This window comes from Schistocerca americana, chromosome X (genome assembly GCF_021461395.2).
Source record: "Schistocerca americana isolate TAMUIC-IGC-003095 chromosome X, iqSchAmer2.1, whole genome shotgun sequence".
Lineage (NCBI taxonomy): Eukaryota > Metazoa > Arthropoda > Insecta > Orthoptera > Acrididae > Schistocerca > Schistocerca americana.
Window position 1 is genome coordinate 353920883 of NC_060130.1, and position 26539 is coordinate 353947421.

The window sequence follows — 26539 nt, forward strand, 5'->3', positions numbered from 1 at the left end:
GTACTTATGGTCTTGTCAGAAACAGCAACAGTGAAAGTAGATGGCATATCATTTCTCTGGTTAGAATCAGTGGGCAAAGGCTGATTAGTTAAATAAACCACTGTTTAGTGGTTCAATACCACATGCCCAAAAACCACTGCATATGTTTCGGCTGGTGAATGCAAGGGGAAAAACTCTGCCAACCAGTCCAGCAACATCATAGATTGTGATAGATCTTCCTGTATCTGCCATAAGATCACAACATTCTGTATTACAGAACTTCTTGAAAGATGCAAGAACTCCCACATCCAGAGGCTGGAGCGTATGGCTTGTGTGAGGAGGCAAAGCAAGCAAAATAACTGCATTTTCTTTTGCATATGATATTCCTGCTATGCTTGTGTGGCTTTCATGATTGTCAAGAATCATAAGCTTAGGATGTTCCTTTGTAGTCCTTTCATGTTTTACAAAGTGCTGCAGGACTGGTAAAAATAGTTCACTGTTCATCCAACCTGAGGCAGTGGCTCCATCCCCAGAGCCTGGTAGGACATTATGCAGCATGTGATCTTTAAAATGCACCCTAGGAAACACAAGGAATGTTGGTACAGCTGTTCCAGAAGCACTGATTATTGCAACCATTGTCACAAGTGTTGTCTGTTCTGGTGTTCGTAATGAAAGTCTGTTTCGTTTCATAAATGCCCTGAGCCATTCCAGTCCTGCCATTTTCTCTCTTTCCCAGTTCTGTGGTACAGATTTTCCATTCCTCGTAGCATATTCATAAGCCACAATCCTTGCAGTTTTGGAGGTTAAGCCATAATGGATATTGCCTGCAGTAGTAATATCTACAGCGAGTGTTTCTTCCTCCTCTACTGTGAAAATTCGTAGATGTTCATTTGATAGCCTAAAATTTATATTGTCAACTCCTAGGCAAACAGCCTTTTCTATGAATTGTTTAAGAATTGGACTAGGAATACCCACACTTCTTTCTAATTTTCGTAAAGACACTTATTAATGGGTATGTTGACTGACTGTGTCTTTCAGCAGTTCTGGTGGATAATCTCTGTGATTGGTAGTTCGCTGCCTAATTCTTGGCATTATAAACCCTGCAATTCACAGAATGTGTAATTATTATGCTTAATAATGCTTCTGTTTATATACAGTAGTAAGTATAAGGGTAATTATAACGCAAGTTTTCAGTGGGGTTAACTGGACCACTGATCAGTTAACCTCAAAATGTGTGGGCACTTAACCCCACATGCACTCATGAAATATATTGTGCAACAGCATAACCTCAACCAAAAGAACATTTGGAAATAAGATATGTAATGAGGCCTTTAAAAACATACTTTTAAATGAAAGCATCACCAACTTATTTGATGCTCAATGAGTGCAGGCAGAAGAAAAACACTAATAGCAAAATATTTACCTCAAATCTTGTGGTTACTAACACTGCACTAACCAGCTTTAGGCACCAAAACATCACATGAAGTGATGGAGGGCTGTCAACTTTAGATAACCAAATATTCATTTGACTAAAACTTCTCTCCTTGTTAATTTTTAATAGAGTGCTTCAGTTAACCTCCATGACCAGTTAACCTCACTTTACCCTACTGGTACCATATTTAGTATTTCACAGTGACATGGATTGCAATATGGCTCCAACTTGAAGTGAAAGAAGTTGTGTGGGTATAATCACACTGATTAGTAAGTGGAATTTATCTGTATGTTGTCAGGTATTTATGTTTCATAAAGGAATGGACTGAAACCTTAAGGCACTGCAACAGTAGCATAAACTTTTTTGTGAAGTATACATGAAGTAATGTATCAGAGTTGTTTGTTTAAATATGTGTTTGTAGCAGGCTTATTTATTGGTAAGTAACACTCTGGATTGTGTATGAAACAGTTTTGCAAGCTTCAGTGGACAATATTTATGTGGTTTCACTGACTAACCCCAGTACAAATAAGGCACATGAACTACTAAAACACAAATACAACATGTAAAGGAAACCTATATCTCCTGAAGGGAAAGATACTGAGGGAGACATGACTGATGCACAAAAATTTGCACTGGACTAGCAACTAAAGCTAACCTTAAACCAAATTTTCACGTGATATTATGGCAGCTCGTAACACTGTGTTCTGTTTAGTAATTCTGAGAGCAATCTGACGTAACAAAAGAAAAATCTGATGCTCACACTTTCCAAAATTTAAAATGCAGATTCCTTCCCATCAATCTCCTTGTATAGTGTATAAAAATCAACCCACGCACTTTCTTTGTGTGGTTTCGCACTTCTGTCTCCCTTCTCTAAAATCCAAGCTACCCCTGCAAGCTGCAAACCATTTGAGTCCAATAAATGTCATTTTCGTACAAATTTAGACTCCAGCATCCATGCATACAAGCTACAACATTGTATGTGTGCACTTCGCATGTAAAAAAATAGTTGAAACACATCTTGTAAAGATCGCAATTCCCGCGAAAAGAACAGAATGTATTTTTAGTCCACATCTGACACTCTGTGGAAGATCATTAACATAAATAAGAAAAAGGACTAGGCCCAATACAGTCCCCTCTGGGGTGCCTATATTATTGTATTTTGAATCTGATAAGTGTTTTACTAGAAATCCTTTTGACAAGACCTCAGCTCATTCCACACAGTTTATTTAGGTACCACTAAAACCACCCGAACTATTTGAAAAAGTTAACGCAGAACAGGGAATCAGCGATCATAAAGCGGTTACGGCATCGATGATTTCAGCCATAAATAGGAATATTAAAAAGGGTAGGAAGATTTTTCTGTTTAGAAAAAGGGACAAAAAGCAGATTTCAGAGTACCTGTTGGCTCAACACAAAAGTTTTGTCTCAAGTACAGATAGTGTTGAGGATCAGTGGACAAAGTTCAAAACCGTCGTACATAATGCGTTAGATGAGTATGTGCCAAGCAAGATCGTAAGAGATGGAAAAGAGCCACCGTGGTACAACAACCGAGTTAGAAAACTACTGCGGAAGCAAAGGGAACTTCACAGCAAACATAAACATAGCCAAAGCCTTGCAGACAAACAAAAATTACGCGATGCGAAATGTAGTGTGAGGAGGGCTATGCGAGAGGCATTCAATGAATTCGAAAGTAAAGTTCTATGTACTGACTTGGCAGAAAATCCTAAGAAATTTTGGTCTTATGTCAAAGCGGTAGGTGGATCAAAACAAAATGTCCAGACACTCTGTGACCAAAATGGTACTGAAACAGAGGATGACAGACTAAAGGCCGAAATACTAAATGTCTTTTTCCAAACTTGTTTCACAGAGGAAGATTGCACTGTAGTTCCTTCTCTAGATTGTCACACAGATGACAAAATGGTAAATATCGAAATAGACGACAGAGGGATGGAGAAACAATTAAAATCGCTCAAAAGAGGAAAGGCCTCTGGACCTGATGGGATACCAGTTCAATTTTACACAGAGTATGTGAAGGAACTTGCCCCCCTTCTTGCAGCGGTGTACCATAGGTCTCTAGAAGAGCGTAGCGTTCCAAAGGATTGGAAAAGGGCACAGGTCATCCCCGTTTTCAAGAAGGGACGTCAAGCAGATGTGCAGAACTATAGACCTATATCTCTAACGTCGATCAGTTGTAGAATTTTGGAACACATATTGTGTTCGAGTATAATGACTTTTCTGGAGACTAGAAATCTACTCTGTAGGAATCAGCATGGGTTTCGAAAAAGACGGTCATGTGAAACCCAGCTCGCGCTATTCGTCCACGAGACTCAGAGGGCCATAGATACGGGTTCACAGGTAGATGCCGTGTTTCTTGACTTCCGCAAGGCGTTCGATACAGTTCCCCACAGTCGTTTAATGAACAGAGTAAGAGCATATGGACTATCAGACCAATTGTGTGATTGGATTGAGGAGTTCCTAGATAACAGGACGCAGCATGTCATTCTCAATGGAGAGAAGTCTTCCGAAGTAAGAGTGATTTCAGGTGTGCCGCAGGGGAGTGTCATAGGACCATTGCTATTCACAATATACATAAATGACCTTGTGGATGACATTGGAAGTTCACTGAGGCTTTTTGTGGATGATGCTGTGGTGTATCGAGAGGTTGTAACAATGGAAAATTGTACTGAAATGCAGGAGGATCTGCAGCGAATTGACGCATGGTGCAGGGAATGGCAATTGAATCTCAATGTAGACAAGTGTAATGTGCTGCGAATATACAGAAAGATAGATCCTTTATCATTTAGCTACAAAATAGCAGGTCAGCAACTGGAAGCAGTTAATACCATAAATTATCTGGGAGTACGCATTAGGAGTGATTTAAAATGGAATGATCATATAATGTTGATCGTCAGTAAAGCAGATGCCAGACTGAGATTCATTGGAAGAATCCTAAGGAAATGCAATCCGAAAACAAAGGAAGTGGGTTACAGTACGCTTGTTCGCCCACTGCTTGAATACTGCTCAGCAGTGTGGGATCCGTACCAGATAGGGTTGATAGAAGATATAGAGAAGATCCAACGGAGAGCAGCGCGCTTCGTTACAGGATCATTTAGTAATCGCGAAAGCGTTACGGAGATGATAGATAAACTCCAGTGGAAGAATCTGCAGGAGAGACGCTCAGTAGCTCGGTATGGGCTTTTGTCAAAGTTTCGAGAACATACCTTCACCGAAGAGTCAAGCAGTATATTGCTCCCTCCTACGTATATCTCGCGAAGAGACCATGAGGATAAAATCAGAGAGATTAGAGCCCACACAGAGGTATACCGACAATCCTTCTTTCCATGAACAATACGAGAATGGAATAGAAGGGAGAACCGATAGAGGTACTCAAAGTACCCTCCGCCACACACCGTCAGGTGGCTTGCGGAGTATGGATGTAGATGTAGATGTAGAACCACTTCTTAGCCACCACCCTTATTCCTCATAATTCTAATTTATAATAATATTCTTTGGTCAGCTTACAGATTCCTTCGGTAAGTCCAAGAAAGTTCCATTCACATGATAACCTTTTTGCCGTGCCTCAAGAATGTCTTTTGTAAACTGTGCTGTAGCAGATTCTTTACCTCTTCTGATCCTGAATCCATGTTGTTCATTGCAGAGAAGATTAAAGTTATTTATGTACCTTATTAATCAATTTTTCATTAGTTTTTCAATAATTTTGCAAATGATTGATAATACAGAGATTGGTCCATAGTTTTCAACATTTTCCACACCACCATTTTTAAGTATGGGTATTAGTTTTGCTTGCTGTAGATACTTGGGAAAACACAATTAATAAAATATTCCAGCCTATTATGCCATGGTCTAAGGGATTTCACTCCCAAACCTGGCATTTCGTCCTCATTCGGACATTTTCAAGGGGGATAATTGCTTTATGGAATGTCCAATTCACACCCTGGCTCGCTACTGGCTACAGCAAAATTCCACTTCCACACAGTGGTGTGATGTCACATATTTTGAATACATGAGTGCAACTGGCCATTGTCGACTGCCGTAATCCACTGACACTATCATCCCATGATGGAAGACTGGTACATGTCTTCTTCAGCACTGGAATCCAAATTTCATTCAATTCCACGCCCTCCTCCTTCCTATTAAAGTTCATGGGGTGCTTCACAATCCCTATGGCCTCTCTGTATAGCCTTTTGCGGTATCTGTTTGTGGCTGCCAGCACATGAGACCAGTCAAAATGAATGTGGTGGTCTCCTGGCTGTATAGCATGTTCCGCAACAGCTGATCTGTCAATCTCCTGATTCTGCAGTTACCCTTGTGCTCTTCGAGTTGTTTTTTGACAGTTCTTTTGTAGTACCCACGTACACCTTCTCACAAGTACACGAAATCGTGTAAATTTCAGCTTCTTCCAGTGGATGGCGAGCATCCTTGGCCAATTTAGATGATCTTGTATCTTCCATGTGGGTGTGCTAATTACTGCGATGTTTCACTTTCTCAAGATTTTTCCTATGCAGTCAGTAACATCCTTAATGAATGGCAGATAACATTCGATTTCACTAGTGCTTGAGCATCACTATTATTTCTATGTGGTGGTCTTAACACTCTTTTCACCTCAGTGAATGAATAACCATTCTTGAGCAATGCAGTGGTGAGATGTTTTAATTCTGTGTCAAGCAGCTCTGGTTCACAGCTTTTTGTTGCTCTATCCACCAACGTTTTTATGATGCCTTGCATTTGTTGTGGGTGGTGGTTCAAATCCTGGTGTAGGTAACGGTCTGTGAGTGTGGGTTTTCTGTAAACTGTGTGGTCCAAGCTACCATCTTCTTTCTTGAAAACTAGTACATCAAGAAAATTTAATCTTCTGCCTGCCTCCTCCGCCTTCGTAAACTGAATCTTCGGACCGATCCCGTTCAGATGTTTGTGAAAATGATCCAGTTCCTCCCTGCCATGCCACCACAAAACAAACATATCATCCATGTAACGGAACCAAATATTCGGTTTCTTGCTTGCTCTTGCCAGTGCCTGCTCCTCAAATTTTTCCATAAATAAGTTATCTATAACTGGGCTTAAGGGGCTTCCCATAGTGACACCATCCATCTGTTCATAGAACTCTTTGTTCCATTTGAAATATTGCCTCACAGCTATGTATGTCAAATGGAATGAAGAGATCGATGAACAGATGGATGGTGTCTCTATGGGGCACCTCTTAAGCTTGGTTACAGCGAACTTCTCTGCGGAAAAATTCGAGAAGCAAGCATTGGAAACTGCAAACAAGAAACCGAATATCTGGCTCCATTACGTGGATGATACGTTTGTTTTGTGGCTGCATGATAGGAAGGAACTGGATCATTTTCACAAACATCTGAATGGGATCAATCTGAAGATTCAGTTTACAAAGGGGGAGGAGGCAAGCAGAAGATTAAATTTTCAAGCTGTTCTAGTTTTCAAGAAAGAACATGGTAAGTGGGCCACACAGTTTACCGAAACCCACGCACACAGACTGTTACCTACACCAGTATTCGAACCACCACCCACAACAAAAGCGAGGCTTTGAAGCAGAGCTGCTTTATGCAGAATTAAAATTTCTCGCCACTGCATTGCTCAAGAATGGTTATTTATTTGCTGAGGTGAAAAGAGCGTTAAGACACCACGCGAAAGTCATAGTGATGCTCAAGCGCCGGTGAAATCAAAAGTTTTCCTCCCATTCATTAAGGATGTGACTGACCGCATAGGAAAAATCTTGAGAAAGTGGAACATCACAGTAATTTACTCACCCACATGGAAGATACAAGATCATCTAAAATTGGCCAAGAATGCTCACCAACCGCTGGAAAAAGCTGGAATTTATAGGATTCTGTCTAGTTGTGAGGAGGTGTATGTGGGTACTACAATAAGAACTGTCAAAAAACGACTTGATGAGCACAAGGGCATTTGCAGAAGAGGGGAGATTGACAGATCATCTGTTGCAGAACATGCTATACAACCAGGAGACCAGTACATTCATTTTGACTGGACTCACGTGCTGGAAGGCACAAACAGGTACCATGAAAGGCTATAAAGGGAGACCATAGATATTGTGAAGCACCCCAGGAATTTTAATAGGAAGGGGGAGGGCGTGAAATTCAGATTCTGGTGCTGAAGAAGATGTGTACCAGTCCTCCACCATGGGATGATAGCAACAGTGAACTACAGCAGCCGACAACGGTGAGTTGCGCTTGGGTATTCAAAACATGTGACATTACGCCATTGCGCGGAAGCTCGTGGAAGCGGAATTTTGCTGTAGTCAGTAGCAAGCCATGGTGTGAATCAGACATTCAACAGAGCTACAACCCCCTTGAAAATGTCCTCCACAGATGGGGACGAAACGTTGGGTTTTGAAGTGAAAACAGCAAAATAGCATAATAGCCTGGAGTATTTTATTAATTGTGATGATTCCGGCCGTGAAAGTTTACATTTTACAACTCGGGAAAACAGCCACATTTGAAAGTAAAAGTCTAGAATGTCGCTTAATCAACAAATAAATGCAGAAAAAGAAGAAAAACGCTTCAAAATGGCTGAGGAAAACAGAGAATTTCATGCTTGATAATCAAGTGCTCAAGGGTAACAGTACATTGTGGCACGTTGAAATCAATAGTGTTTACTACACAAGAACTATGTGATACTGCGGACACAATGTAATCATTTGAAAGAAGAAGTAAATGCTGCATAGGAGGAAAAAAAAATAAAATAAAATAAATGGCAGTAGCGGTAAAGCAAGGTGAACCATTACATAATGAGGAGATATGGCAAAAACATAAAGTCACATGTGTTCTGTTGTGAAACATCCAGGGCTATGTACAATAAACTTGAAGCAATATGCAAAAGAGACGCTTCTCAATAAACTCAATAGTTCCTTGAAGAATATTATACACTACTGCCCATTAAAATTGCTACACCAAGAAGAAATGCAGATGATAAACAGGTATTCATTGGACAAATATATTATGCTAGAACTGACATGTGTTTACAATTTCACGCAATTTGGGTGCATAGATCCTGAGAAATCAGTACCCAGAACAACCACCTCTGGCCGTAATAGCGCCCTTGATATGCCTGGGCATTGAATCAAACAGAGCTTGGATGGCGTGTACAGGTACAGCTGCCTATGCAGCTTCAACACGATACCACAGTTCATCAAGAGTAGTGACTGGCGTATTGTGACGAGCCAGTTGCTCGGCCACCATTGACCAGATGTTTTCAGTTGGTGAGAGATCTGGAGAATGTGCTGACCAGGGCAGCAGTCGAACATTTTCTGTATGCAGAAATGCCCATACAGGACCTGCAGCATGCGGTCGTGCATTATCCTGCTGAAGTGTACGGTTTCGCAGGGATCGAATGAAGGGTAGAGCCACGGATTGTAACACATCTGAAATGTAACATCCACTGTTCAAAGTGCCATCAATGCGAACAAGAGGTGACCGAGATGTATCGCAACATAGCGATCGCAGCTAAAACTCCAACACAGGTGACAAAATAGGCTAATGCTATCCTCAAAGATGTCCACAATGGGTCACTGAAAAATAAAGTAACTCTAAATGAAAATAAAACTAGTTGTATGGACTTCTGGGTGAAGAAACAACACAATGGTGCTAGATTAAAAATTAATGATGATATATTATAACCTGTAATGGCACCAAATTCTCGGGATTGAGTGTAGACTGACAATTGAAATAGGTATAACACGCACAACTTTTGCATAGAAGCTACATATAGCATGTTATACTTTTTGAATCCCCCCCCATGAACCATGGACCTTGCTGTTGGTGGGGAGGCTTGCGTGCCTCAGCGATACAGATAGCCGTACCGTAGGTGCAACCACAACGGAGGGATATCTGTTGAGAGGCCAGACAAACGTGTGGTTCCTGAAGAGGGGCAGCAGCCTTTTCAGTAGCTGCAAGGGCAACAGTCTGGATGATTGACTGATCTGGCCTTGTAACAATAACCAAAACGGCCTTGCTGTGCTGGTACTGCGAATGGCTGAAAGCAAGGGGAAACTACAGCCGTAATTTTTCCCGAGGGCATGCAGCTTTACTGTATGATTAAATGATGATGGCGTCCTCATGGGTAAAATATTCCGGAGGTAAAATAGTCCCCCATTCGGATCTCCGGGCGGGGACTACTCAAGAGGATGTCGTTATCAGGAGAAAGAAAACTGGCGTTCTACGGATCGGAGCGTGGAATGTCAGATCCCTTAATTGGGCAGGTAGGTTAGAAAATTTAAAAAGGGAAATGGATAGGTTGAAGTTAGATATAGTGGGAATTAGTGAAGTTCGGTGGCAGGAGGAACAAGACTTCTGGTCAGGTGACTACAGGGTTATAAACACAAAATCAAATAGGGGTAATGCAGGAGTAGGTTTAATAATGAATAGGAAAATAGGAATGCGGGTATGCTACTACAAACAGCATAGTGAATGCATTATTGTGGCCAAGATAGATACGAAGCCCACACCTACTACAGTAGTACAAGTTTATATGCCAACTAGATCTGCAGATGACGAAGAAATTGAAGAAATGTATGATGAAATAAAAGAAATTATTCAGATTGTAAAGGGAGACGAAAATTTAATAGTGATGGGTGACTGGAATTCGAGCATAGGAAAAGGGAGAGAAGGAAACATAGTAGGTGAATATGGATTGGGGCTAAGAAATGAAAGAGGAAGCCGCCTGGTAGAATTTTGCACAGAGCACAACATAATCATAGCTAACACTTGGTTTAAGAATCATGAAAGAAGGTTGTATACATGGAAGAACCCTGGAGATACTAAAAGGTATCACATAGATTATATAATGGTAAGACAGAGATTTAGGAACCAGGTTTTAAATTGTAAGACATTTCCAGGGGCAGATGTGGACTCTGACCACAATCTATTGGTTATGACCTTTAGATTAAAACTGAAGAAACTGCAAAAAGGTGGGAATTTAAGGAGATGGGACCTGGATAAACTGAAAGAACCAGAGGTTGTACCGAGTTTCAGGGAGAGCATAAGGGAACAGTTGACAGGAATGGGGGAAAGAAATACAGTAGAAGAAGAATGGGTAGCTTTGAGGGACGAAGTAGCGAAGGCAGCAGAGGATCAAGTAGGTAAAAAGACGAGGACTAGTAGAAATCCTTGGGTAACAGAAGAAATATTGAATTTAATTGATGAAAGGAGAAAATATAAAAATGCAGTAAATGAAGCAGGCAAAAGGGAATACAAACCTCTCAAAAATGAGATCGACAGGAAGTGCAAATGGCTAAGCAGGGATGGCTAGAGGACAAATGTAAGGATGTAGAGGCCTATCTCACTAGGGGTAAGATAGATACTGCCTACAGGAAAATTAAAGAGACCTTTGGAGATAAGAGAACGACTTGTATGAATATCAAGAGCTCAGATGGAAACCCAGTTCTAAGCAAAGAAAGGAAAGCAGAAAGCTGGAAGGAGTAAATAGAGGGTCTATAAAAGGTGATGTACTTGAGGACAATATTATGGAAATGGAAGAGGATGTAGATGAAAGTGAAATGGGAGATATGATACTGCGTGAAGAGTTTGACAGAGCACTGAAAGACCTGAGTCAAAACAAGGCCCCCGGAGTAGACAACATTCCATTGGAACTACTGACGGCCTTGGGAGAGCCAGTCCAGACAAAACTCTACCATCTGGTGGCAAGATGTATGAAACAGGCGAAATACCCTCAGACTTCAAGAAGAATATAATAATTCCAATCCCAAAGAAAGCAGGTGTTGACAGATGTGAAAATTACCGAACTATCAGTTTAATAAGTCACAGCTGCAAACTACTAACACGAATTCTTTACAGACGAATGGAAAAACTAGTAGAAGCCAACCTCGGGGAAGATCAGTTTGGATTCCGTAGAAACACTGGAACACGTGAGGCAATACTGACCTTACGACTTATCTTAGAAGAAAGATTAAGGAAAGGTAAACCTACATTTCTAGCATTTGTAGACTTAGAGAAAGCTTTTGACAATGTTGACTGGAATACTCTCTTTCAAATTCTAAAGGTGACAGGGGTAAAATACAGGAAGCGAAAGGCTATTTACAATTTGTACAGAAACCAGATGGCAGTTATAAGAGTCGAGGGACATCAAAGGGAAGCAGTGGTTGGGAAGGGAGTAAGACATGGTTGTAGCCTCTCCCCGATGTTGGTCAATCTGTATATTGAGCAAGCAGTAAAGGAAACAAAAGAAATATTCGGAGTAGGTATTAAAATTCATGGAGAAGAAATAAAAACTTTGAGGTTCGCCGATGACATTGTAATTCTGTCAGAAACAGCAAAGGACTTGGAAGAGCAGTTGAATGGAATGGACAGTGTCTTGAAAGGAGGATATAAGATGAACATCAACAAAAGCAAAACAAGGATAATGGAATGTAGTCGAAATAAGTCGGGTGATGCTGAGGGAATTAGATTAGCAAATGAGACACTTAAAGTAGTAAGGGAGTTTTGCTATTTGGGGTGCAAAATAACTGATGATGGTCGAAGTAGAGAGGATATAAAATGTAGACTGGCAATGGCAAGGAAAGCGTTTCTGAAGAAGAGAAATTTGTTAACATCGAGTATAGATTTAAGTGTCAGGAAGACATTTCTGAAAGTATTTGTATGGAGTGTAGCCATGTATGGAAGTGAAACATGGACGATAAATAGTTTGGACAAGAAGAGAATAGAAGCTTTCGAAATGTGGTGCTACAGAAGAACGCTGAAGATTAGATGGGTAGATCACATAACTAATGAGGAAGTATTGAATAGGATTGGGGAGGAGAGAAGTTTGTGGCACAACTTGACCAGAAGAAGGGATCGGTTGGTAGGACATGTTCTGAGGCATCAAGGGATCACCAATTTAGTATTGGAGGGCAGCGTGGAGGGTAAAAATCGTAGAGGGAGACCAAGAGATGAATACACTAAGCAGATTCAGAAGGATGTAGGTTGCAGTAGGTACTGGGAGATGAAAAAGCTTGCACAGGATAGAGTAACATGGAGAGCTGCATCAAACCAGTCTCAGGATGAAGACCACAACAACAACAACTTTGTGAATATGTGCACCAATTTGCAATATTTCATGCATCAAAGTGATACATTTTGGATACATACATTCAATCTTCTCTTATGGAATCATGTTGTGGGTAACAAGTGCTGGGAACATTCAGACTGTATTTAAGATGCAGAAAAGAACTATAAGGATAATAAAAAATTTAGCAATAGGGCCTGCAGGACTGATTTATTCAAAAAGCTAGAAATTCTGACTCTCCCAAGTGAATACATTTTCCAAACTATAATGAACATAAGAAAAAATATTCATCTGTGTACTGCAAACAGCTCAACACATGACAATGAAACTAGATTTAGTCACAACTTAAACATAGACAGGAAAAACAAGTCAAAAACACACAACTGTATGCTATATAATGGCCTAAAACTGTACAACAGGTTGCTATGCAAAATTAAAGGTGTAAATGAACTTTATACCTTTACCCAAAAGCTAAAAACATATTTATTAAGTAAAGCTATTACAATGTAAATGGATATTTGAAATGATTATAGATAGGCACCTATAATTCATAAATACCCCATGAATTAAGCTACAGTATATGGCAAAATTATAAATAAGGTAAGACTAATTATAAGAACCAAAAAAAAGTTGTATGAATCCATGTATGTTTCTTTAATAAGAAACACTTTACCAACAATTGATGACATCCATACAATTTTTATTGTACTACAGATAAGTAAACATATCAATCAGTCATATAATCATGTCCACTGTTTTTTACCTCTTTATTTTTAAGAGTTATGGGCTCATAAACGCTACTATTTTTACTTTTTTAGTGACTATTTACACTATGTGATCAAAAGTATGTGAACACCTCTAAAAACACATGTTTTTCATATTAGGTGCATTGTGCTGCCACCTACTGTGAGGTACTCCATATCAGCAACCTCAGTAGTCGTTAGACATCGAACATGGTCAGATGAATGGGTGTCACTTGTATCATACGTCTGTATGTGATATTTCCACACTCATAAACATCCCTAGGTCCATTGCTTCCAATGTGATAGTGAAGTGGAAACATGAAGTGACATGTACAGCACAAAAGCGTACAAACTGACCTTGCCTGTTGATTGACAGAGACTGCCGACAATTTAAGGGGGTCGTAATGTGTAATAGGCAGACATCTATCCAGACCATCAAACAGGAATTCCAAACTGCATCAGGATCCACTGCAAGTACTGTGACAGTTAGGTGGGAGGTGAGAAAACTTGGATTTCATGGTCAAGTGGCTGCTCATAAGCCACACATCACATCGACAAATGCTAAATGACACCTCACTTGGTGTAAGGAGCGTAAACATTGGACAATTGAACAGTGGAAAAACGTTGTGTGGAGTGATGAATCATGGAACACAATGTGGCGATCTAATGAAAGGGTGTGGGTATCATGAATGCCCAGTAAACGTCATTTGCCAGTGTGTATAATGACAACAGTAAAATTTGGAGGCAGTGGTGTTATGGTGTGGTCGTGTTTTTCATGGAGGAGGCTTGCACCTCTTGTTTTGCATGGCACTATCACAGCACAGGCCTACACTGATGTTTTAAGCACATTCTTGCTTCCCACTGTTGAAGAGCAATTCAGGGATGGCGATTGCATCTTTCAACATGATTGAACACTTGTTCATAGTGACGGCCTGTGGCGGAGTGGTTACACGATAATAATATCCCAGTAATGGACTGGCCTGCACAGAGTACTTACCTGAATCCTATATAACACCTTTGGGATGTTTTGGAACACCGACTTCATGCCAGGCCTCACCGACCAACATCAATACCTCTTCTCAGTGCAGCACTCCATGAAGAATGGGCTGCCATTCCCCAAGAAACCTCCCAGCACCTGATTGAACATATGCCTGCGAGAGCAGAAACTGTTATCAAGGCTAAGGGTGGGCCAACACCGTGCTGAATTCCAGCATTACTGATGGAGGGCGCCAAAAACTTGTAAGTCATTTTCAGCCACGTGTCCGGATATGTTTCATCACATGGTGTATTATGAATATTGTAAGATGCACATGCTGAATTGCTGAACTAAACTACATCACTTATTTCAGTGCTATCTTCATACAACAGCAGAAAACAGACACAGACACTACACATACCCTCAAATAACTTGCATTGTCTTATTAATCTGGTTGCAAATCTTACAAGCTGTACAGCAAAACATTGTGTTTTACCATCTCTTTAACACTTTCAACAGAGAGGAAGCAGCATGTTATCTTGGATGGAAAATCATTGACAGATAGCATCTTCTGGCATACCCAGAGATGTGTTTTGGGATCCCTGCATTATGTGTTATTGAGAGTGATTCAGTGAAGTTGGTCACCTCAGAAATCTCCTGAACCATTTAAGATATAGTAATTTCCACCTAAATGAATTGTAAGAAAATTTTTCACTAAAAGGTATATAGCCTCTTTTGATAGCTATATTAATTACAGGGATATCGATATTAAATTAAGTTTATATACTTATGATTTCAATGGGAGGAATTATTCTATAACATTACTCTCTGCATATTATCAAGTCATGAGTGCTGACAGTGAGAACCAGCAGCAGCTGTTGCTTACTTCTGTTGGTGGGGACCAGATAAAAAGTCAATAGACTTTGTAATGGAATTGCTCCAAATTGATTGTTGTATAACCTTTATTTATGTCATGCACCTTAAAAATACTAGAAAAGTAGTAAATATGATAATTATCCAATTATAAATATAGGCCTAATACAAAACACTCCTGAGAGATGGCGCTGTCTGCTGTTTGCAACATTTCCTCTTGATGAATAGCAATTAGGGGCGTGGGAGTGTGGTGGAGGGAAGGAATGCAGGACTAAACGTGTATCACTTTGGTTATGTCAACAGTGAGTTTAATTCATATAGCTGCTGCCTACACAATTAGCTCATTTCAACACTGGAGTTTTCGGTGGTACTTCACTACAGCATTGGGAGGCTCTCAAAGGTTGGCCCCCAGGCCTGAGGATGGTGATGTGGAGTTACCAAGTTTAGCATTATTGAGTTTCCAAGCAGGAGTGGAATGGTTCTGGGAGAATGTGGAAGTTGTGTCCCATATAGAGGAAGGGTACTGCACAATCTTAGGATTCTAAAACTGACCTTTGGTGATGCACATTAGAATTCAGTGGAACATTGTTCCAGCTGGGGGAAACTATCACTACTGACATAATGTCATAATGTTAGTTCCTCATGAAAGACAAACCAATTAAACTGCAGGAAAAATCACATGATAAAGTGCCATATGGCATCAAACAACTATGTTGGGTGTGCATGGGAACATAACGACCTGCTCACATGTTATGTGTAGTAGAACCACTAAAGGGGAACGATGTATTGGATGCACCATGATGTTTTATGCATTGAAGTATCACACACAAAGAGGATATAGACAGTGAGAGTGCAGTTCCCATCAGTACATTTTGAATAGGGGTTATTAGTTGTTAATTTAAATGTGCTAGACAGAGATAACCTGGACAAGTCAAGAATATAGCATTGCCAGAAGCAAGCCACTAGTACAGCTGCATTATGTGTAAAAAGTGGAGGCTTTGAAGGGAGCTGAGAGGGTAGCTATGGAGAAGCTGTTGTTGGAATTTCAGGATCTGTTTAATCCTCATGGCACAATACAGAATTCTGACTGGAGATAAACTCCTGTGTATTGAAAACTGTGTAGAGCCTGCCAGCACTTACAACTGATTGTGAAAGGATTTATGGCCCTGGAATTACTGATGGCATAAAAGAGAAAACTACTAGTCCACTGGGAGCTGCTGACATCTCCTACCAAAGAGGTCATCACACAGTTAAAAAGTATACTTTCTGTTTTGTTTATCACTATTAAATAGCAGAATAATGACAGGTGCACATTGCTTACCTAACATTACAGGAACTGTGAATATTTTACGGCAGTCAAAGTACGTTTCCACGATAGACCTAAAGAGTGGTTACCATCGACTAGAAGTAGAACCAGGGAACCAACATACAGTTTATTGCCCCTGATAATACATACTGACTAAACGAATATTGCACTAGACTAATTTGGAACCACTCTATTGAATGGGCAGACAAAATTCCACTTTAAAAATCATTTTGCTTGTAAGGTTATCTCTGCTTGGTGCTACCATATTGTGGGAGGATGATTAGGAAGTGATATAAGCCAGCTGCTTCAGCACACAGGGGTGGGGGTCATGTGACAGTGGTGGGTGGGGTGATGAAGCCAGCAGACCACAGTGGGCAAGGGGCTTGTCATGACAGGGTATTGAGTGATGCATGGTGGAGGCATGCTGTGCACCTGTCAGCAGTTAGTCCAAGGCCACGGTGAACAGGGCAGTGCAGGACACTGTCCAGTGCAGCATGTGTTCTGCAAATGGACCAGCATGAGTGGCAATTTTTAAACAAATAAAGAAATGCAAGTGTATACCTCCCACATTTCCTATTCTTTCCTACATTTGCTCGGCAGTTGCAGTCATTTGAGAACCATGCACGTTGCACAAGTGAGACATATAGGTTTAAAATTAGGTCAAGTGGTCTAGTTCAGACAACTATGAAGGTTGTATCAGAGGGCTTCATCCATTTTAAACTTGGGGTAAGTGATTTTTTACCCACCATTTTTACACTGACCTATGTGTCATAGTGTTTGATTTTGAGCAGCAGTGTTTGACAGTGTCGTCATAGTATGTCTTAAATTATACTAATTCAAGAGAATGCTATCTCAGAAAAACAGCTGACATCTATATTGCATCATAAATTATAGTAATAAATATAAGACTGGCATAAATATAGAAGTAGCCACGTGTGATTGTGGCAGACATAGTATGTCATAAATTACAATAATTGTGTGTGACCTATCACATGGTTTTCAACATGATGTTGGTACAGAAACAATGGATTTTTTAATTTCCCACCAATTTTACATGTAACATCATAGTGTCGGACTAGCATAACACTTTACATATCTGATACCTTGGTGACCCTTTGACCTTCTACCATCTTGGACCCGCCATGTTTGATTATTAGGTCATATGGTATCCACCATCTTGGAAAACATGTAAACCATGCAGGCTGCTTTGATACCCCCAGCCAATAGTATAGTGACCCATACCACATTTTTTATTTTTTGCAATTTATACCTCACCCGACTGGCATAGAAGGGAAGAGGGAGATGAAGTGAGGAAGGGGACTCGTTGCAACAATGTATTCTGCATTGAAACTCGTTTATACTCCTAATGGCAGCGAGCATTTTGAGGTATGAAGGCCTTGCTGAGCCATACAACTGGCATCTGTACTGGAGCTGGGCTACCCTGAAGGCTTTATAAAATTGGAGCACATGTGCTCTGTCTGCTCCCTAAGACCAATGACAGACACATATGAGGATGATTATAGCTTTGAGACATTGTTAATTTTTGTTCATTAAGGTGTGGCAGCTATGTTAGCCATTCATCAACAGTGATGCCCAGACATTTCAGCTTTTCCTTCAAAGTGATAATAGTATCCTCCAGTTTCAAAACAGGTAAATTAAAAAGTGACTAGGAGTGATTAAAGTCAAAACAAACCCTTTTCTCCAAAGTGAACTTAAAACCTGTGGCCTTTTCTCATTCCTCTAATTGCCTGATTGTCAAACCAAGAGGCTATTTTTCTATGTTAAAAACATGGTTCAGATTGTTGTTACTCTGAATGATTATAACATTCAAATAGCATTTTCAGTCAATATTCCCACAAAATATGTGTCGTTTTTATGTACTCAAAGCTTAAAAATCATTACATTTCAGGATTTGGTCAAATGATTGAAAATGTTCTTATTGACTGAAACTCTGGTGATGTCACAAGCTAACAGGAAGATGAAGCTATATCTGTATTATAGGAGTGTTAACCAAAGTTACTAATATTTTTATGTACTTTTTCTGCAATCCAATGAGCTATTTGGAGATGAAAAACACATTTACAACTTTTAAATAACGATGGAAAGTAATTTTGTGAAGACTGATAGTGGAAACCTTCTGAAAGCTGATGTATTTATGGTCTCTTCCAGATTTTTATGTTCCAGAAATAGAAACATGAAACCTGTATTGCATGGCAAATAGGATGAAAGTATTGTGACTCAGCAGTAAGTCGCAGAATTGTCTTAAAACAGAGGGGAAACTGGAACTGGATTATTTGCTTGGAGCATGCCGAAAAAGTTTTCCAAGCCAACCTGTAAAAGCCTGAACAATAAAACACAGTGGAAACTTTTCCATTCAGAAGATAACTCTGACTGTTAATTTCCATGGTTGTTGTCAGAACCACCACTGTTTTACAGGTACTTCTTTTCTCAATTTTCAGATAGTTTAATGAACTTGTGGGGAACATCATGTTTGCCTTCAACAGCTTTACACATTGCAGTTTTTCTTTTTGTCCAAATCAGTAATTTTAGCCACCGCAATATTATGTCAATGAAATATGCAGTTGACACAGAAGAATCTTAAATTATCTAGTGTTCTACTACATACTGTACTTAACTGCTGATGAAACACTATGATTTAAAATTGCTGAAGGAGGACCAACTTTCATTGTATCAAAATGCTCTGATCTTATTTCATTTCCTCGTAGGTTCCATGCAATGTTCAATTTTTTCTTTGTTAAATCACACAGATTCACAACACAGGGTCAGTGGAGACAGTTGAAAATGATAAATTATTGTCTTTGATGACTTTTTGGGAAGAATAATGTGGTTGTAAATTGTTAAATGGTTTCTCAGATTGTTTGGGATCATGTTAAATTGATCAGATGTATAATGAAGCTAATAAATGAAAACAGATATTAGAATGTCATATGATATAGAATTTAAGGCTCTTACATAATAGTATTACAAATAAAGTAAACTTAAGAGGACAGTAGTATTAAGTGGGAAAAAAATGAATGCCATGAATGAGTACCATTCTTGCAAACATTGTATTCGAAGTTCTGCACACTGTCTATCATGCTGCTACATGTGAAAATTTGTTCACATGATGTGTTTACTAACTTCAGAATCATCCTAGAATAAACACACACAGTGATCACCATATCATTTGGATCCCTGTAAGCAAGTTGCAACCATAATTTATGTATCTTCTCATTCTTTGGAATGATCAAAAAAAATTTTTTCAGGAGTGTTTATTTGTACAATGTGGTACTACACACCATTTGTATTCCATTTTCCAAAACATAAACTCCAAAATAAGGTATCACTGTGAATGAGTTTTATGACAATAGGAACAGCATGCTAGCCAGTGATGTCACAGGCCTCACATGAGTCAAATGGAACATTTTAGTGGGCTTCCAAACTATTTTTTTTCTTAAATACTGAAATTCATGAGGAAAAAAGCATTTTATTACCATAAAACGACATAATTAAATATTTAATACAAGTACCAGCAAAAAGTCAAATACTCTATTGTAAAGTAGCTGTTTCAATGTTGAAGGAGGCACAGAAGATGAAGAATTCATCCATCAATAAGGAACAGTGTATGGGACTCCTTACTGTGGATGTAATAACGTTTATCACTATGGCGAACATCATTACACTTAAAAGACTCGCTTAAGGGATGCCACCCTCCTGCTTAAAACAGACAGAAAATTCCCAACCATGTACCTAAAATACCTTTCTGAGAGAAAGGACTGTAGGATAGTGAGGAGACGTCCACAGAAACTGCACTGGTAGAGCTGCAACAAAATGTTATGCCTTCAAGTAGTATCATAGTTCTTTTCCAAATCAAGGAATACACCGACAAGGTATTGCCTATGCAGGAAAGCTTGTTGAATTGCATCTTCTAACAGGATCAGGTTATAGAGTGTGAAGTGATCCCTTGCGAAACTGCGATGGGAGCAACTTAGTACTGACCTGGTTTTGAGAAACCACACTACCCATAGGCACCAGTTGATCATATGCTCCAGTTTCTTACCTACACAGCTTGTGAGACTGATACTATTATAACTACTGGGGTTAGTGTGATCCTTACCTGGTATTAAAATAGCTTCCTTCCACAAGTTGGAAAATACTCCTGTCATTCATATTTCATTAAAAAACTGAAGGAGGACTTCATTCGACTGCTGGTCCAACTGCTTTAGCATGATGTACGTTATTAGGTTGTGATTCAGTGTGGTATCATGAGCTATGGATTATGCGGAATCCAACTCTGACAGAGAGAAAGATCAGATGTATTCCTCCATGTTGTTGGAATGAACATCAAAATCAATCATATCCTGTGTCACCTAATAACGACAGAAACCTAGACCCTGGCTATAATGTTTTCATAATATGGAAATCCTTCTAATTTCTCCATACTTTACTTGCAGAAGCGGACTTACTGCTAGAGTTCAGGAACTCCTGTCAAGACTTCATCTTACTCTCTTGAATTATTCTCCTTGCCTTTGCCCTCGTTGGAAGATTCTCACCTGTAGGGCACTGACTGGACTTTCCATAGTCATCCTCCTATCCCTGACTGCCGAATGACACTCATCATTCCACCAAGGGACAGGCTACCTCCTAGGTGTTTCTGATAGCAGCAGAGCTTGGTGAACCATTGCTATAATGTGATCCATCCAATCCTGGACGTATTCATATCGCTCAAAAACAGCTAACTGGCTATAATGCATCCAGTTAGCCTCTCTGAACATCCATCTCAAGTGGCCTCCTTTTGGGATCTGCTCCATCTGGCAGATAGATCCAGGCCGTGGTTGCTTTCATGAAGATCATCATCCACTTCTCACTAAACAGTGTTTGCAAAGGCAGGTGAGCAGAAGGAGAGGCCTGTGGCTGTAGACCAGTGGTTGTCAAACTGCAGCCCACAGGCCACATGTGGCCCAGAGCAAGTATGTGTGCAGCCCATGGTTCTCAGCTGCATTTTGTAACAGTACGTATCTAGCAACTAACAGCTGAATCCAAAAGCATCAAATAACACAAGAGTTTCTTACTAGTTTAGTTTTCCCACTCAGTAAAAAAAAAGAAAAAATATGGATATTATAAATCATTGAAGTGATTTCATAAATTTACTGTTGCTACATTACTTGACATATTCTCATAAAATTCAGCATTCATATAGAAAAACTCAGACAGTATTCTATTGTTGTAGCCACACTTCAGATTCCTGCCGTGACAGAGCAGCGGTGTGCAGTTAGGCTAGATGGCGACGGCTACTGAGAAAGCATATGCTGTGCTTGAAATGTATTCATGCCAGTCCATTGTAACAGTGCAATGACACTTCAGAATGAAGTTCAACAAAGATCCACCAACTGCCAAGTCCATTTGGTGATGGTATGCACTCTTTAAAGCTTCAGGATGCCTCTGCTAGGGGAAATCCATGATCGGCCTGCAATAAGTGAAGAAACAGTTGACCACATACAGAAGTCAATGAACAGAGTAAGCAGGGAGCTGAACATACCACAACCGATTGTTTGGAAGATCTTAAGGAAATGACTAAATCTCAAGCCTTACTACTTGCATTTGCTACAAGTCCTGACTCCTAATGACAAAGTCACATGCTTTGGATTCTCGGCAAAGTTGCAACAGCTTACGGAAGAGGATGGGTTTTGTGAGAAATTCATCCTCAATGATGAAGTGACACTTTTGTGAATGGACAGTGAACAGGCACAATGTGTGAATCCAGGAGAGAGAGAATTCCCATGCTATTGCACAGGATATTCAGGATTCACCAAAAATTAATGTATTCTGTGCAGTCTCATGGTTTTATAGTTAGAGTTCTTTTTTCTTCTGTGAAAAGACTGTTACAGGATACATGTGTCTGAATTGCCAGAACATTGGCTCTCACCACAATTGGAGATTGACAGTGTGGACTTCATGGTGCCCCACCCTACTTCCATTGAGATTTTCATGAATTCTACAACAGGAAATTGAGAAACCAATGGATCAGTCATGGTGTGTTTGATGATCAGCAATTTATGTTATGGCCTCCATACTCTCATGACCTAACCCCATGCAACTTTTTGGTATGAGGTTGTATGAAAGATTCAGTGTTTATGCCTCCTCTGGCAACAAACTTACCAGAACTGTGAGCTCACATCAACAGTATTTTCGAACAGATTGATAGGGACATGTTGCACCAAACATACAGAGATCAGCCACTTCAGTATCAAAATATGCAATGTTTTGGCAGAAGGAGTGAGGGATTTTGTTAAAGTAAGTTTGAAATGAGAATACAATCTTGATTTCTATTTCACAAGCACACAGAAGCATACATGATGAAGCTCACAACAAAATTTATTTCCTGCTTCAGGAGCATCTCAAGACAAACCCATGGTATCAGATGCAAACCATGTGGAAGAAGAGCATACTCCACTTCCATACTCCCTATGCAGCTTTTTTGCCTTGCATTTAGCATAGGTTAAAAGACTTCAGAGTTGTTTGTATGTTTCCTCAAGTGTGATTCCAAGCTCATGGCAACAACTTGCCAACTGTTGTTTTCCTAACTGAGGATTTTGTATACACTGCTTTCGACATCCCATCTCTCTGGCCATAGATGAATCACATTTATGACATTCATTGTTTGTGAGTACGCAACAAACAACTGCAAAACAGGTGGTAAAACGTCTGAACAAAAGCTCAATGAAATTGTTTTTGCTCAGCATATGGCTGCAGTGAGAAAAGCAGGAAACAAAGGCAAGACCAAGAGGGAACCAATTACAGACAGGGAAAGAGACAGATTCTGCCCAGCAATATGAAATATTTTTCACATTTATTGGCTGACACCGGCAATCTCTGGGCAGTATTTCAACAACTACCTGTAACGTCAGCAATACTGCCCAGCTATACCACAACATCACCTTGTATTGCAGCTACAATGGAGCAATGTCGACAGTAATGGTATTGTGGTCAAATATTGCTGTATTCATAGAGCTGAAGTGTGGCAGGCTCCCCAGAGGTTTCCCACTAAAGAATGTTTTGCCTCAACAGCTGTGCATCTCATTAGTGTGAAGGACCCTGGGGTTGAGGGCTTTTTGTAGAGTTTTTTCCCATCATCGTGATCCAGGCAATTAAGCAAAGATCCCTGTGATACACAATGTTCCACTGCCATAACACGCAGTGGTCACTGAAGCATGCCCAGACCTTATAGCTACAGAGAACTGGTGGTGTTCACCACTCCCCAGCTCAGAAAACTCAGAACTGCCAAACCCATACTGAGTCAACAAAGACTGAGCTGCTAGAGGTGCCCATCATTTGGCATGACCCCAGGGATATATGTGGCTTATCAAATACCACTGACATGTCAAGCACTAACCACCCCTCCCCAATGCTACTGTACACAGAGAAGTCGTAACGCTAGAAAATTGTAGCAAAATGCAGGACGGACTGCAAAGCATCAATGCCTGGTTCAGTGATTGGCACCTGACCTTCAACATAAACTAATGTAATGTATTGTGCATAAATAGACAGAAAGAGCCATTATTTTATTATTATGCAATTGCAGAACATTCACTGGCAGCAATCACATCCATAAATACACTGAAGAGCCAAAGAAACTGGTACACTTGCCTAAAATCATGTAGGGCCCCCGTGAGCACACAGAAGTGCCACAACATAATGTGGCATGGACTCAACTAAAGTCTGAAACAGTGCTGGAGAGAACTGACACCATGAATCCTGCAGGGCTGTCTGTAAATCTGTAAGAGTATGAGGGGGTGGAGATTTCTTCTGAACAGCATGTTGTAAGGCATCCAAGATATGCTCAATAAAGCTCATGAAGAAGATGCTATTTGTGATTTCATTTAACATTACAGCAATAGTCAGAGAGACAGAACTTACGGGGTAAGCAAGGGAAAACGATATATGCTGTGCACTCAACCTATAAGTTTAGCTAAGAATGGAATACAGATTGGAGACAGAGCATACAAATAAATGCCCAATTTGCTGAATGCAATATGCATGAAAACTACAAAACTAGACAACTACTCACCAAAAGCTATTGAAAATTATGGTCAGATATTACCTACAACAGAGGTATACAAGAAAGACGATGGAGTGGGAGAAAAGTCTACCACCAGCTTGAAATACAAAAATATAAAACATGCATTAGCGGAAGTACTTGTCAGTAAAATTATTGATATTCAGAATAAGAAAATTAACAACAGACCACCCCAATACATCAATTGAGATGACCCCAACAAACTAGTTGAACAATTATGGTTGCCCACAGCATTCTCTGCAGCACATTTGAATGAAATTATTTCTATAATTTCTGAGCTAAGAGAAACACATATCACTGAATAATTATGAAGACAATTGTTCAAGAACTCCATAAACCAGCATTCAAGACTTTTCCATGTAGGCAGGTCATAATTCAAGATTTGAATGACTTATGGCAGACAGACCCTGTAGATATGAGACAATACAAGTATTCTTGGGAGAACAAAGATTTAAAATATATTTTAATGGTCATTGATACATACATGAAATTTGCTTGGGCTCTACCTGTGAAAACAAAGAAGAGGAAGGCTGTTGCATGGTTGTTTAAACAACTGCTACAGACAGGAACCAACGCACCCCACACAATCTACAAACAGATAATTGTGGCAAGTACTCTAACATATATTTCAAGGCATTAATGAAATGGTATGGAATACATCACTATTCAATATTCTCTCAAATGAAAGCATCCATTGTGGAGCATTTAGACTGGACAATAAAAGGGAAAATGTGGATGCATTTTAACCTTCACAGTTCCTTTAAATGGACTGATATCCTCCTAAAAATCACAGGGCAATAAAAATCAGGCCTGTTAACATACATGATAATGAGCTTCTAAAAGCTGTTTACAGTTGTATTAAAACAGAGAAACACAAACAGAAATTTAATGTAAATGATTTTGTACATATTTAAAAACATGAGACAGCATTTGAAAAATAATACATTCTATACTGGTCAACAGAGATTTTTACATTTCCCAAGGTGCAATGAACAAACCCTAGAACTTACATCTTAAAGGATGACAGTGGTAGTGAAACTGCTGGCAGTTTTTACACATTAGAAATGTCATAAGGCGATAGGCAAAAAAAAAAAAAAAATCGTGTTAAATGGTTAGGATTCTCTTCATCACATAACAAATGGGTGGATGACACTAATTTTCCATATAACAATGCATGGTTAGGATTCCCTCCACCACATAACAGGTGGATGAATGGTGCTGATTTGCTATGTAACAATGCATGTAAATCGCAAACAGCACAGTAGCATAACATGACAGGAAGCAACTCAGCAGAGGTAGTGGTATTTTCAATAACCTGCCAATGAAACTTCATATCCCTAAATATTACTTCTGTGGACCTGGAACTAAACTTGAGAAACAACTCGCACATGGTGGCAAAGGGGTCAGTCTTTTACACAAAGCCTGTTGATGTCATGGAATCATGCAGGCAGCAAATAAGGATCTCCCAGGATGTCATGCAGTAGATACAATATTAGCCAACCAAACCAAGAAAATACATTCAAGAAGGGATATTGGTATTGATCAGCATCTGGCTGCAGTTTTAGTAGATAAAGCAATGCATGGAAAACTGAAATTGGGTAAGGGGTTAGATTTGTCAGATTCCAAACCCTGATCATCACCTGCTCCAGAATAAGGAGAAGACAAAGAAAAAGAAAAAGCAAAAACATTTAAAAAGTGTATTGAGTTTTCATTGGCTGCAGCTAAAAGAGCCTCAAAAGGAAAACTGATTTAAACACCTACAGTCCCACCACTGCCAAGTACATCAGGTGGATTTCTTCTGTTCTTGGTTCCAGCCTTGGCATGTCTTTCAGTGGTTGATTCCATGGCTGGAGGTGTGGTAGCTATCACCAGAACAGTGAAGAATGTGGAAAACACAAGGCAGCAACTTGACAAAGCAATGAGGCATAATAAATTCATGGAATCTGTGGCTTTTGGGAAAGGACTACATTTGAGTGGTCTTATGTGAGATTGAAATAAGTGACTTTTAAAAAAAAAAAATTGAGTTATTCACAGTTTTAAAACGATGGGGTTTCATTTTGTCTTATGCCAAAACAAACTATCTGACAACTCACCTCAT

The 26539-nt window shown here is 39.7% G+C and overlaps 1 protein-coding gene across 1 annotated transcript; it reads right to left on the reverse strand.

Annotated features, from left to right (window-relative positions):
* Nucleotides 1-84: 84 nt before the first annotated feature.
* Nucleotides 85-26539, reverse strand: LOC124556020 (MFS-type transporter clz9-like). Its single transcript, XM_047130058.1, has 2 exons — nt 26535-26539; nt 85-877 (listed from the first exon to the last, which is right to left on the reverse strand). The coding sequence occupies exons 1-2, from the start codon at nt 26537-26539 to the stop codon at nt 85-87; spliced, it is 798 nt and encodes a 265-aa protein (XP_046986014.1).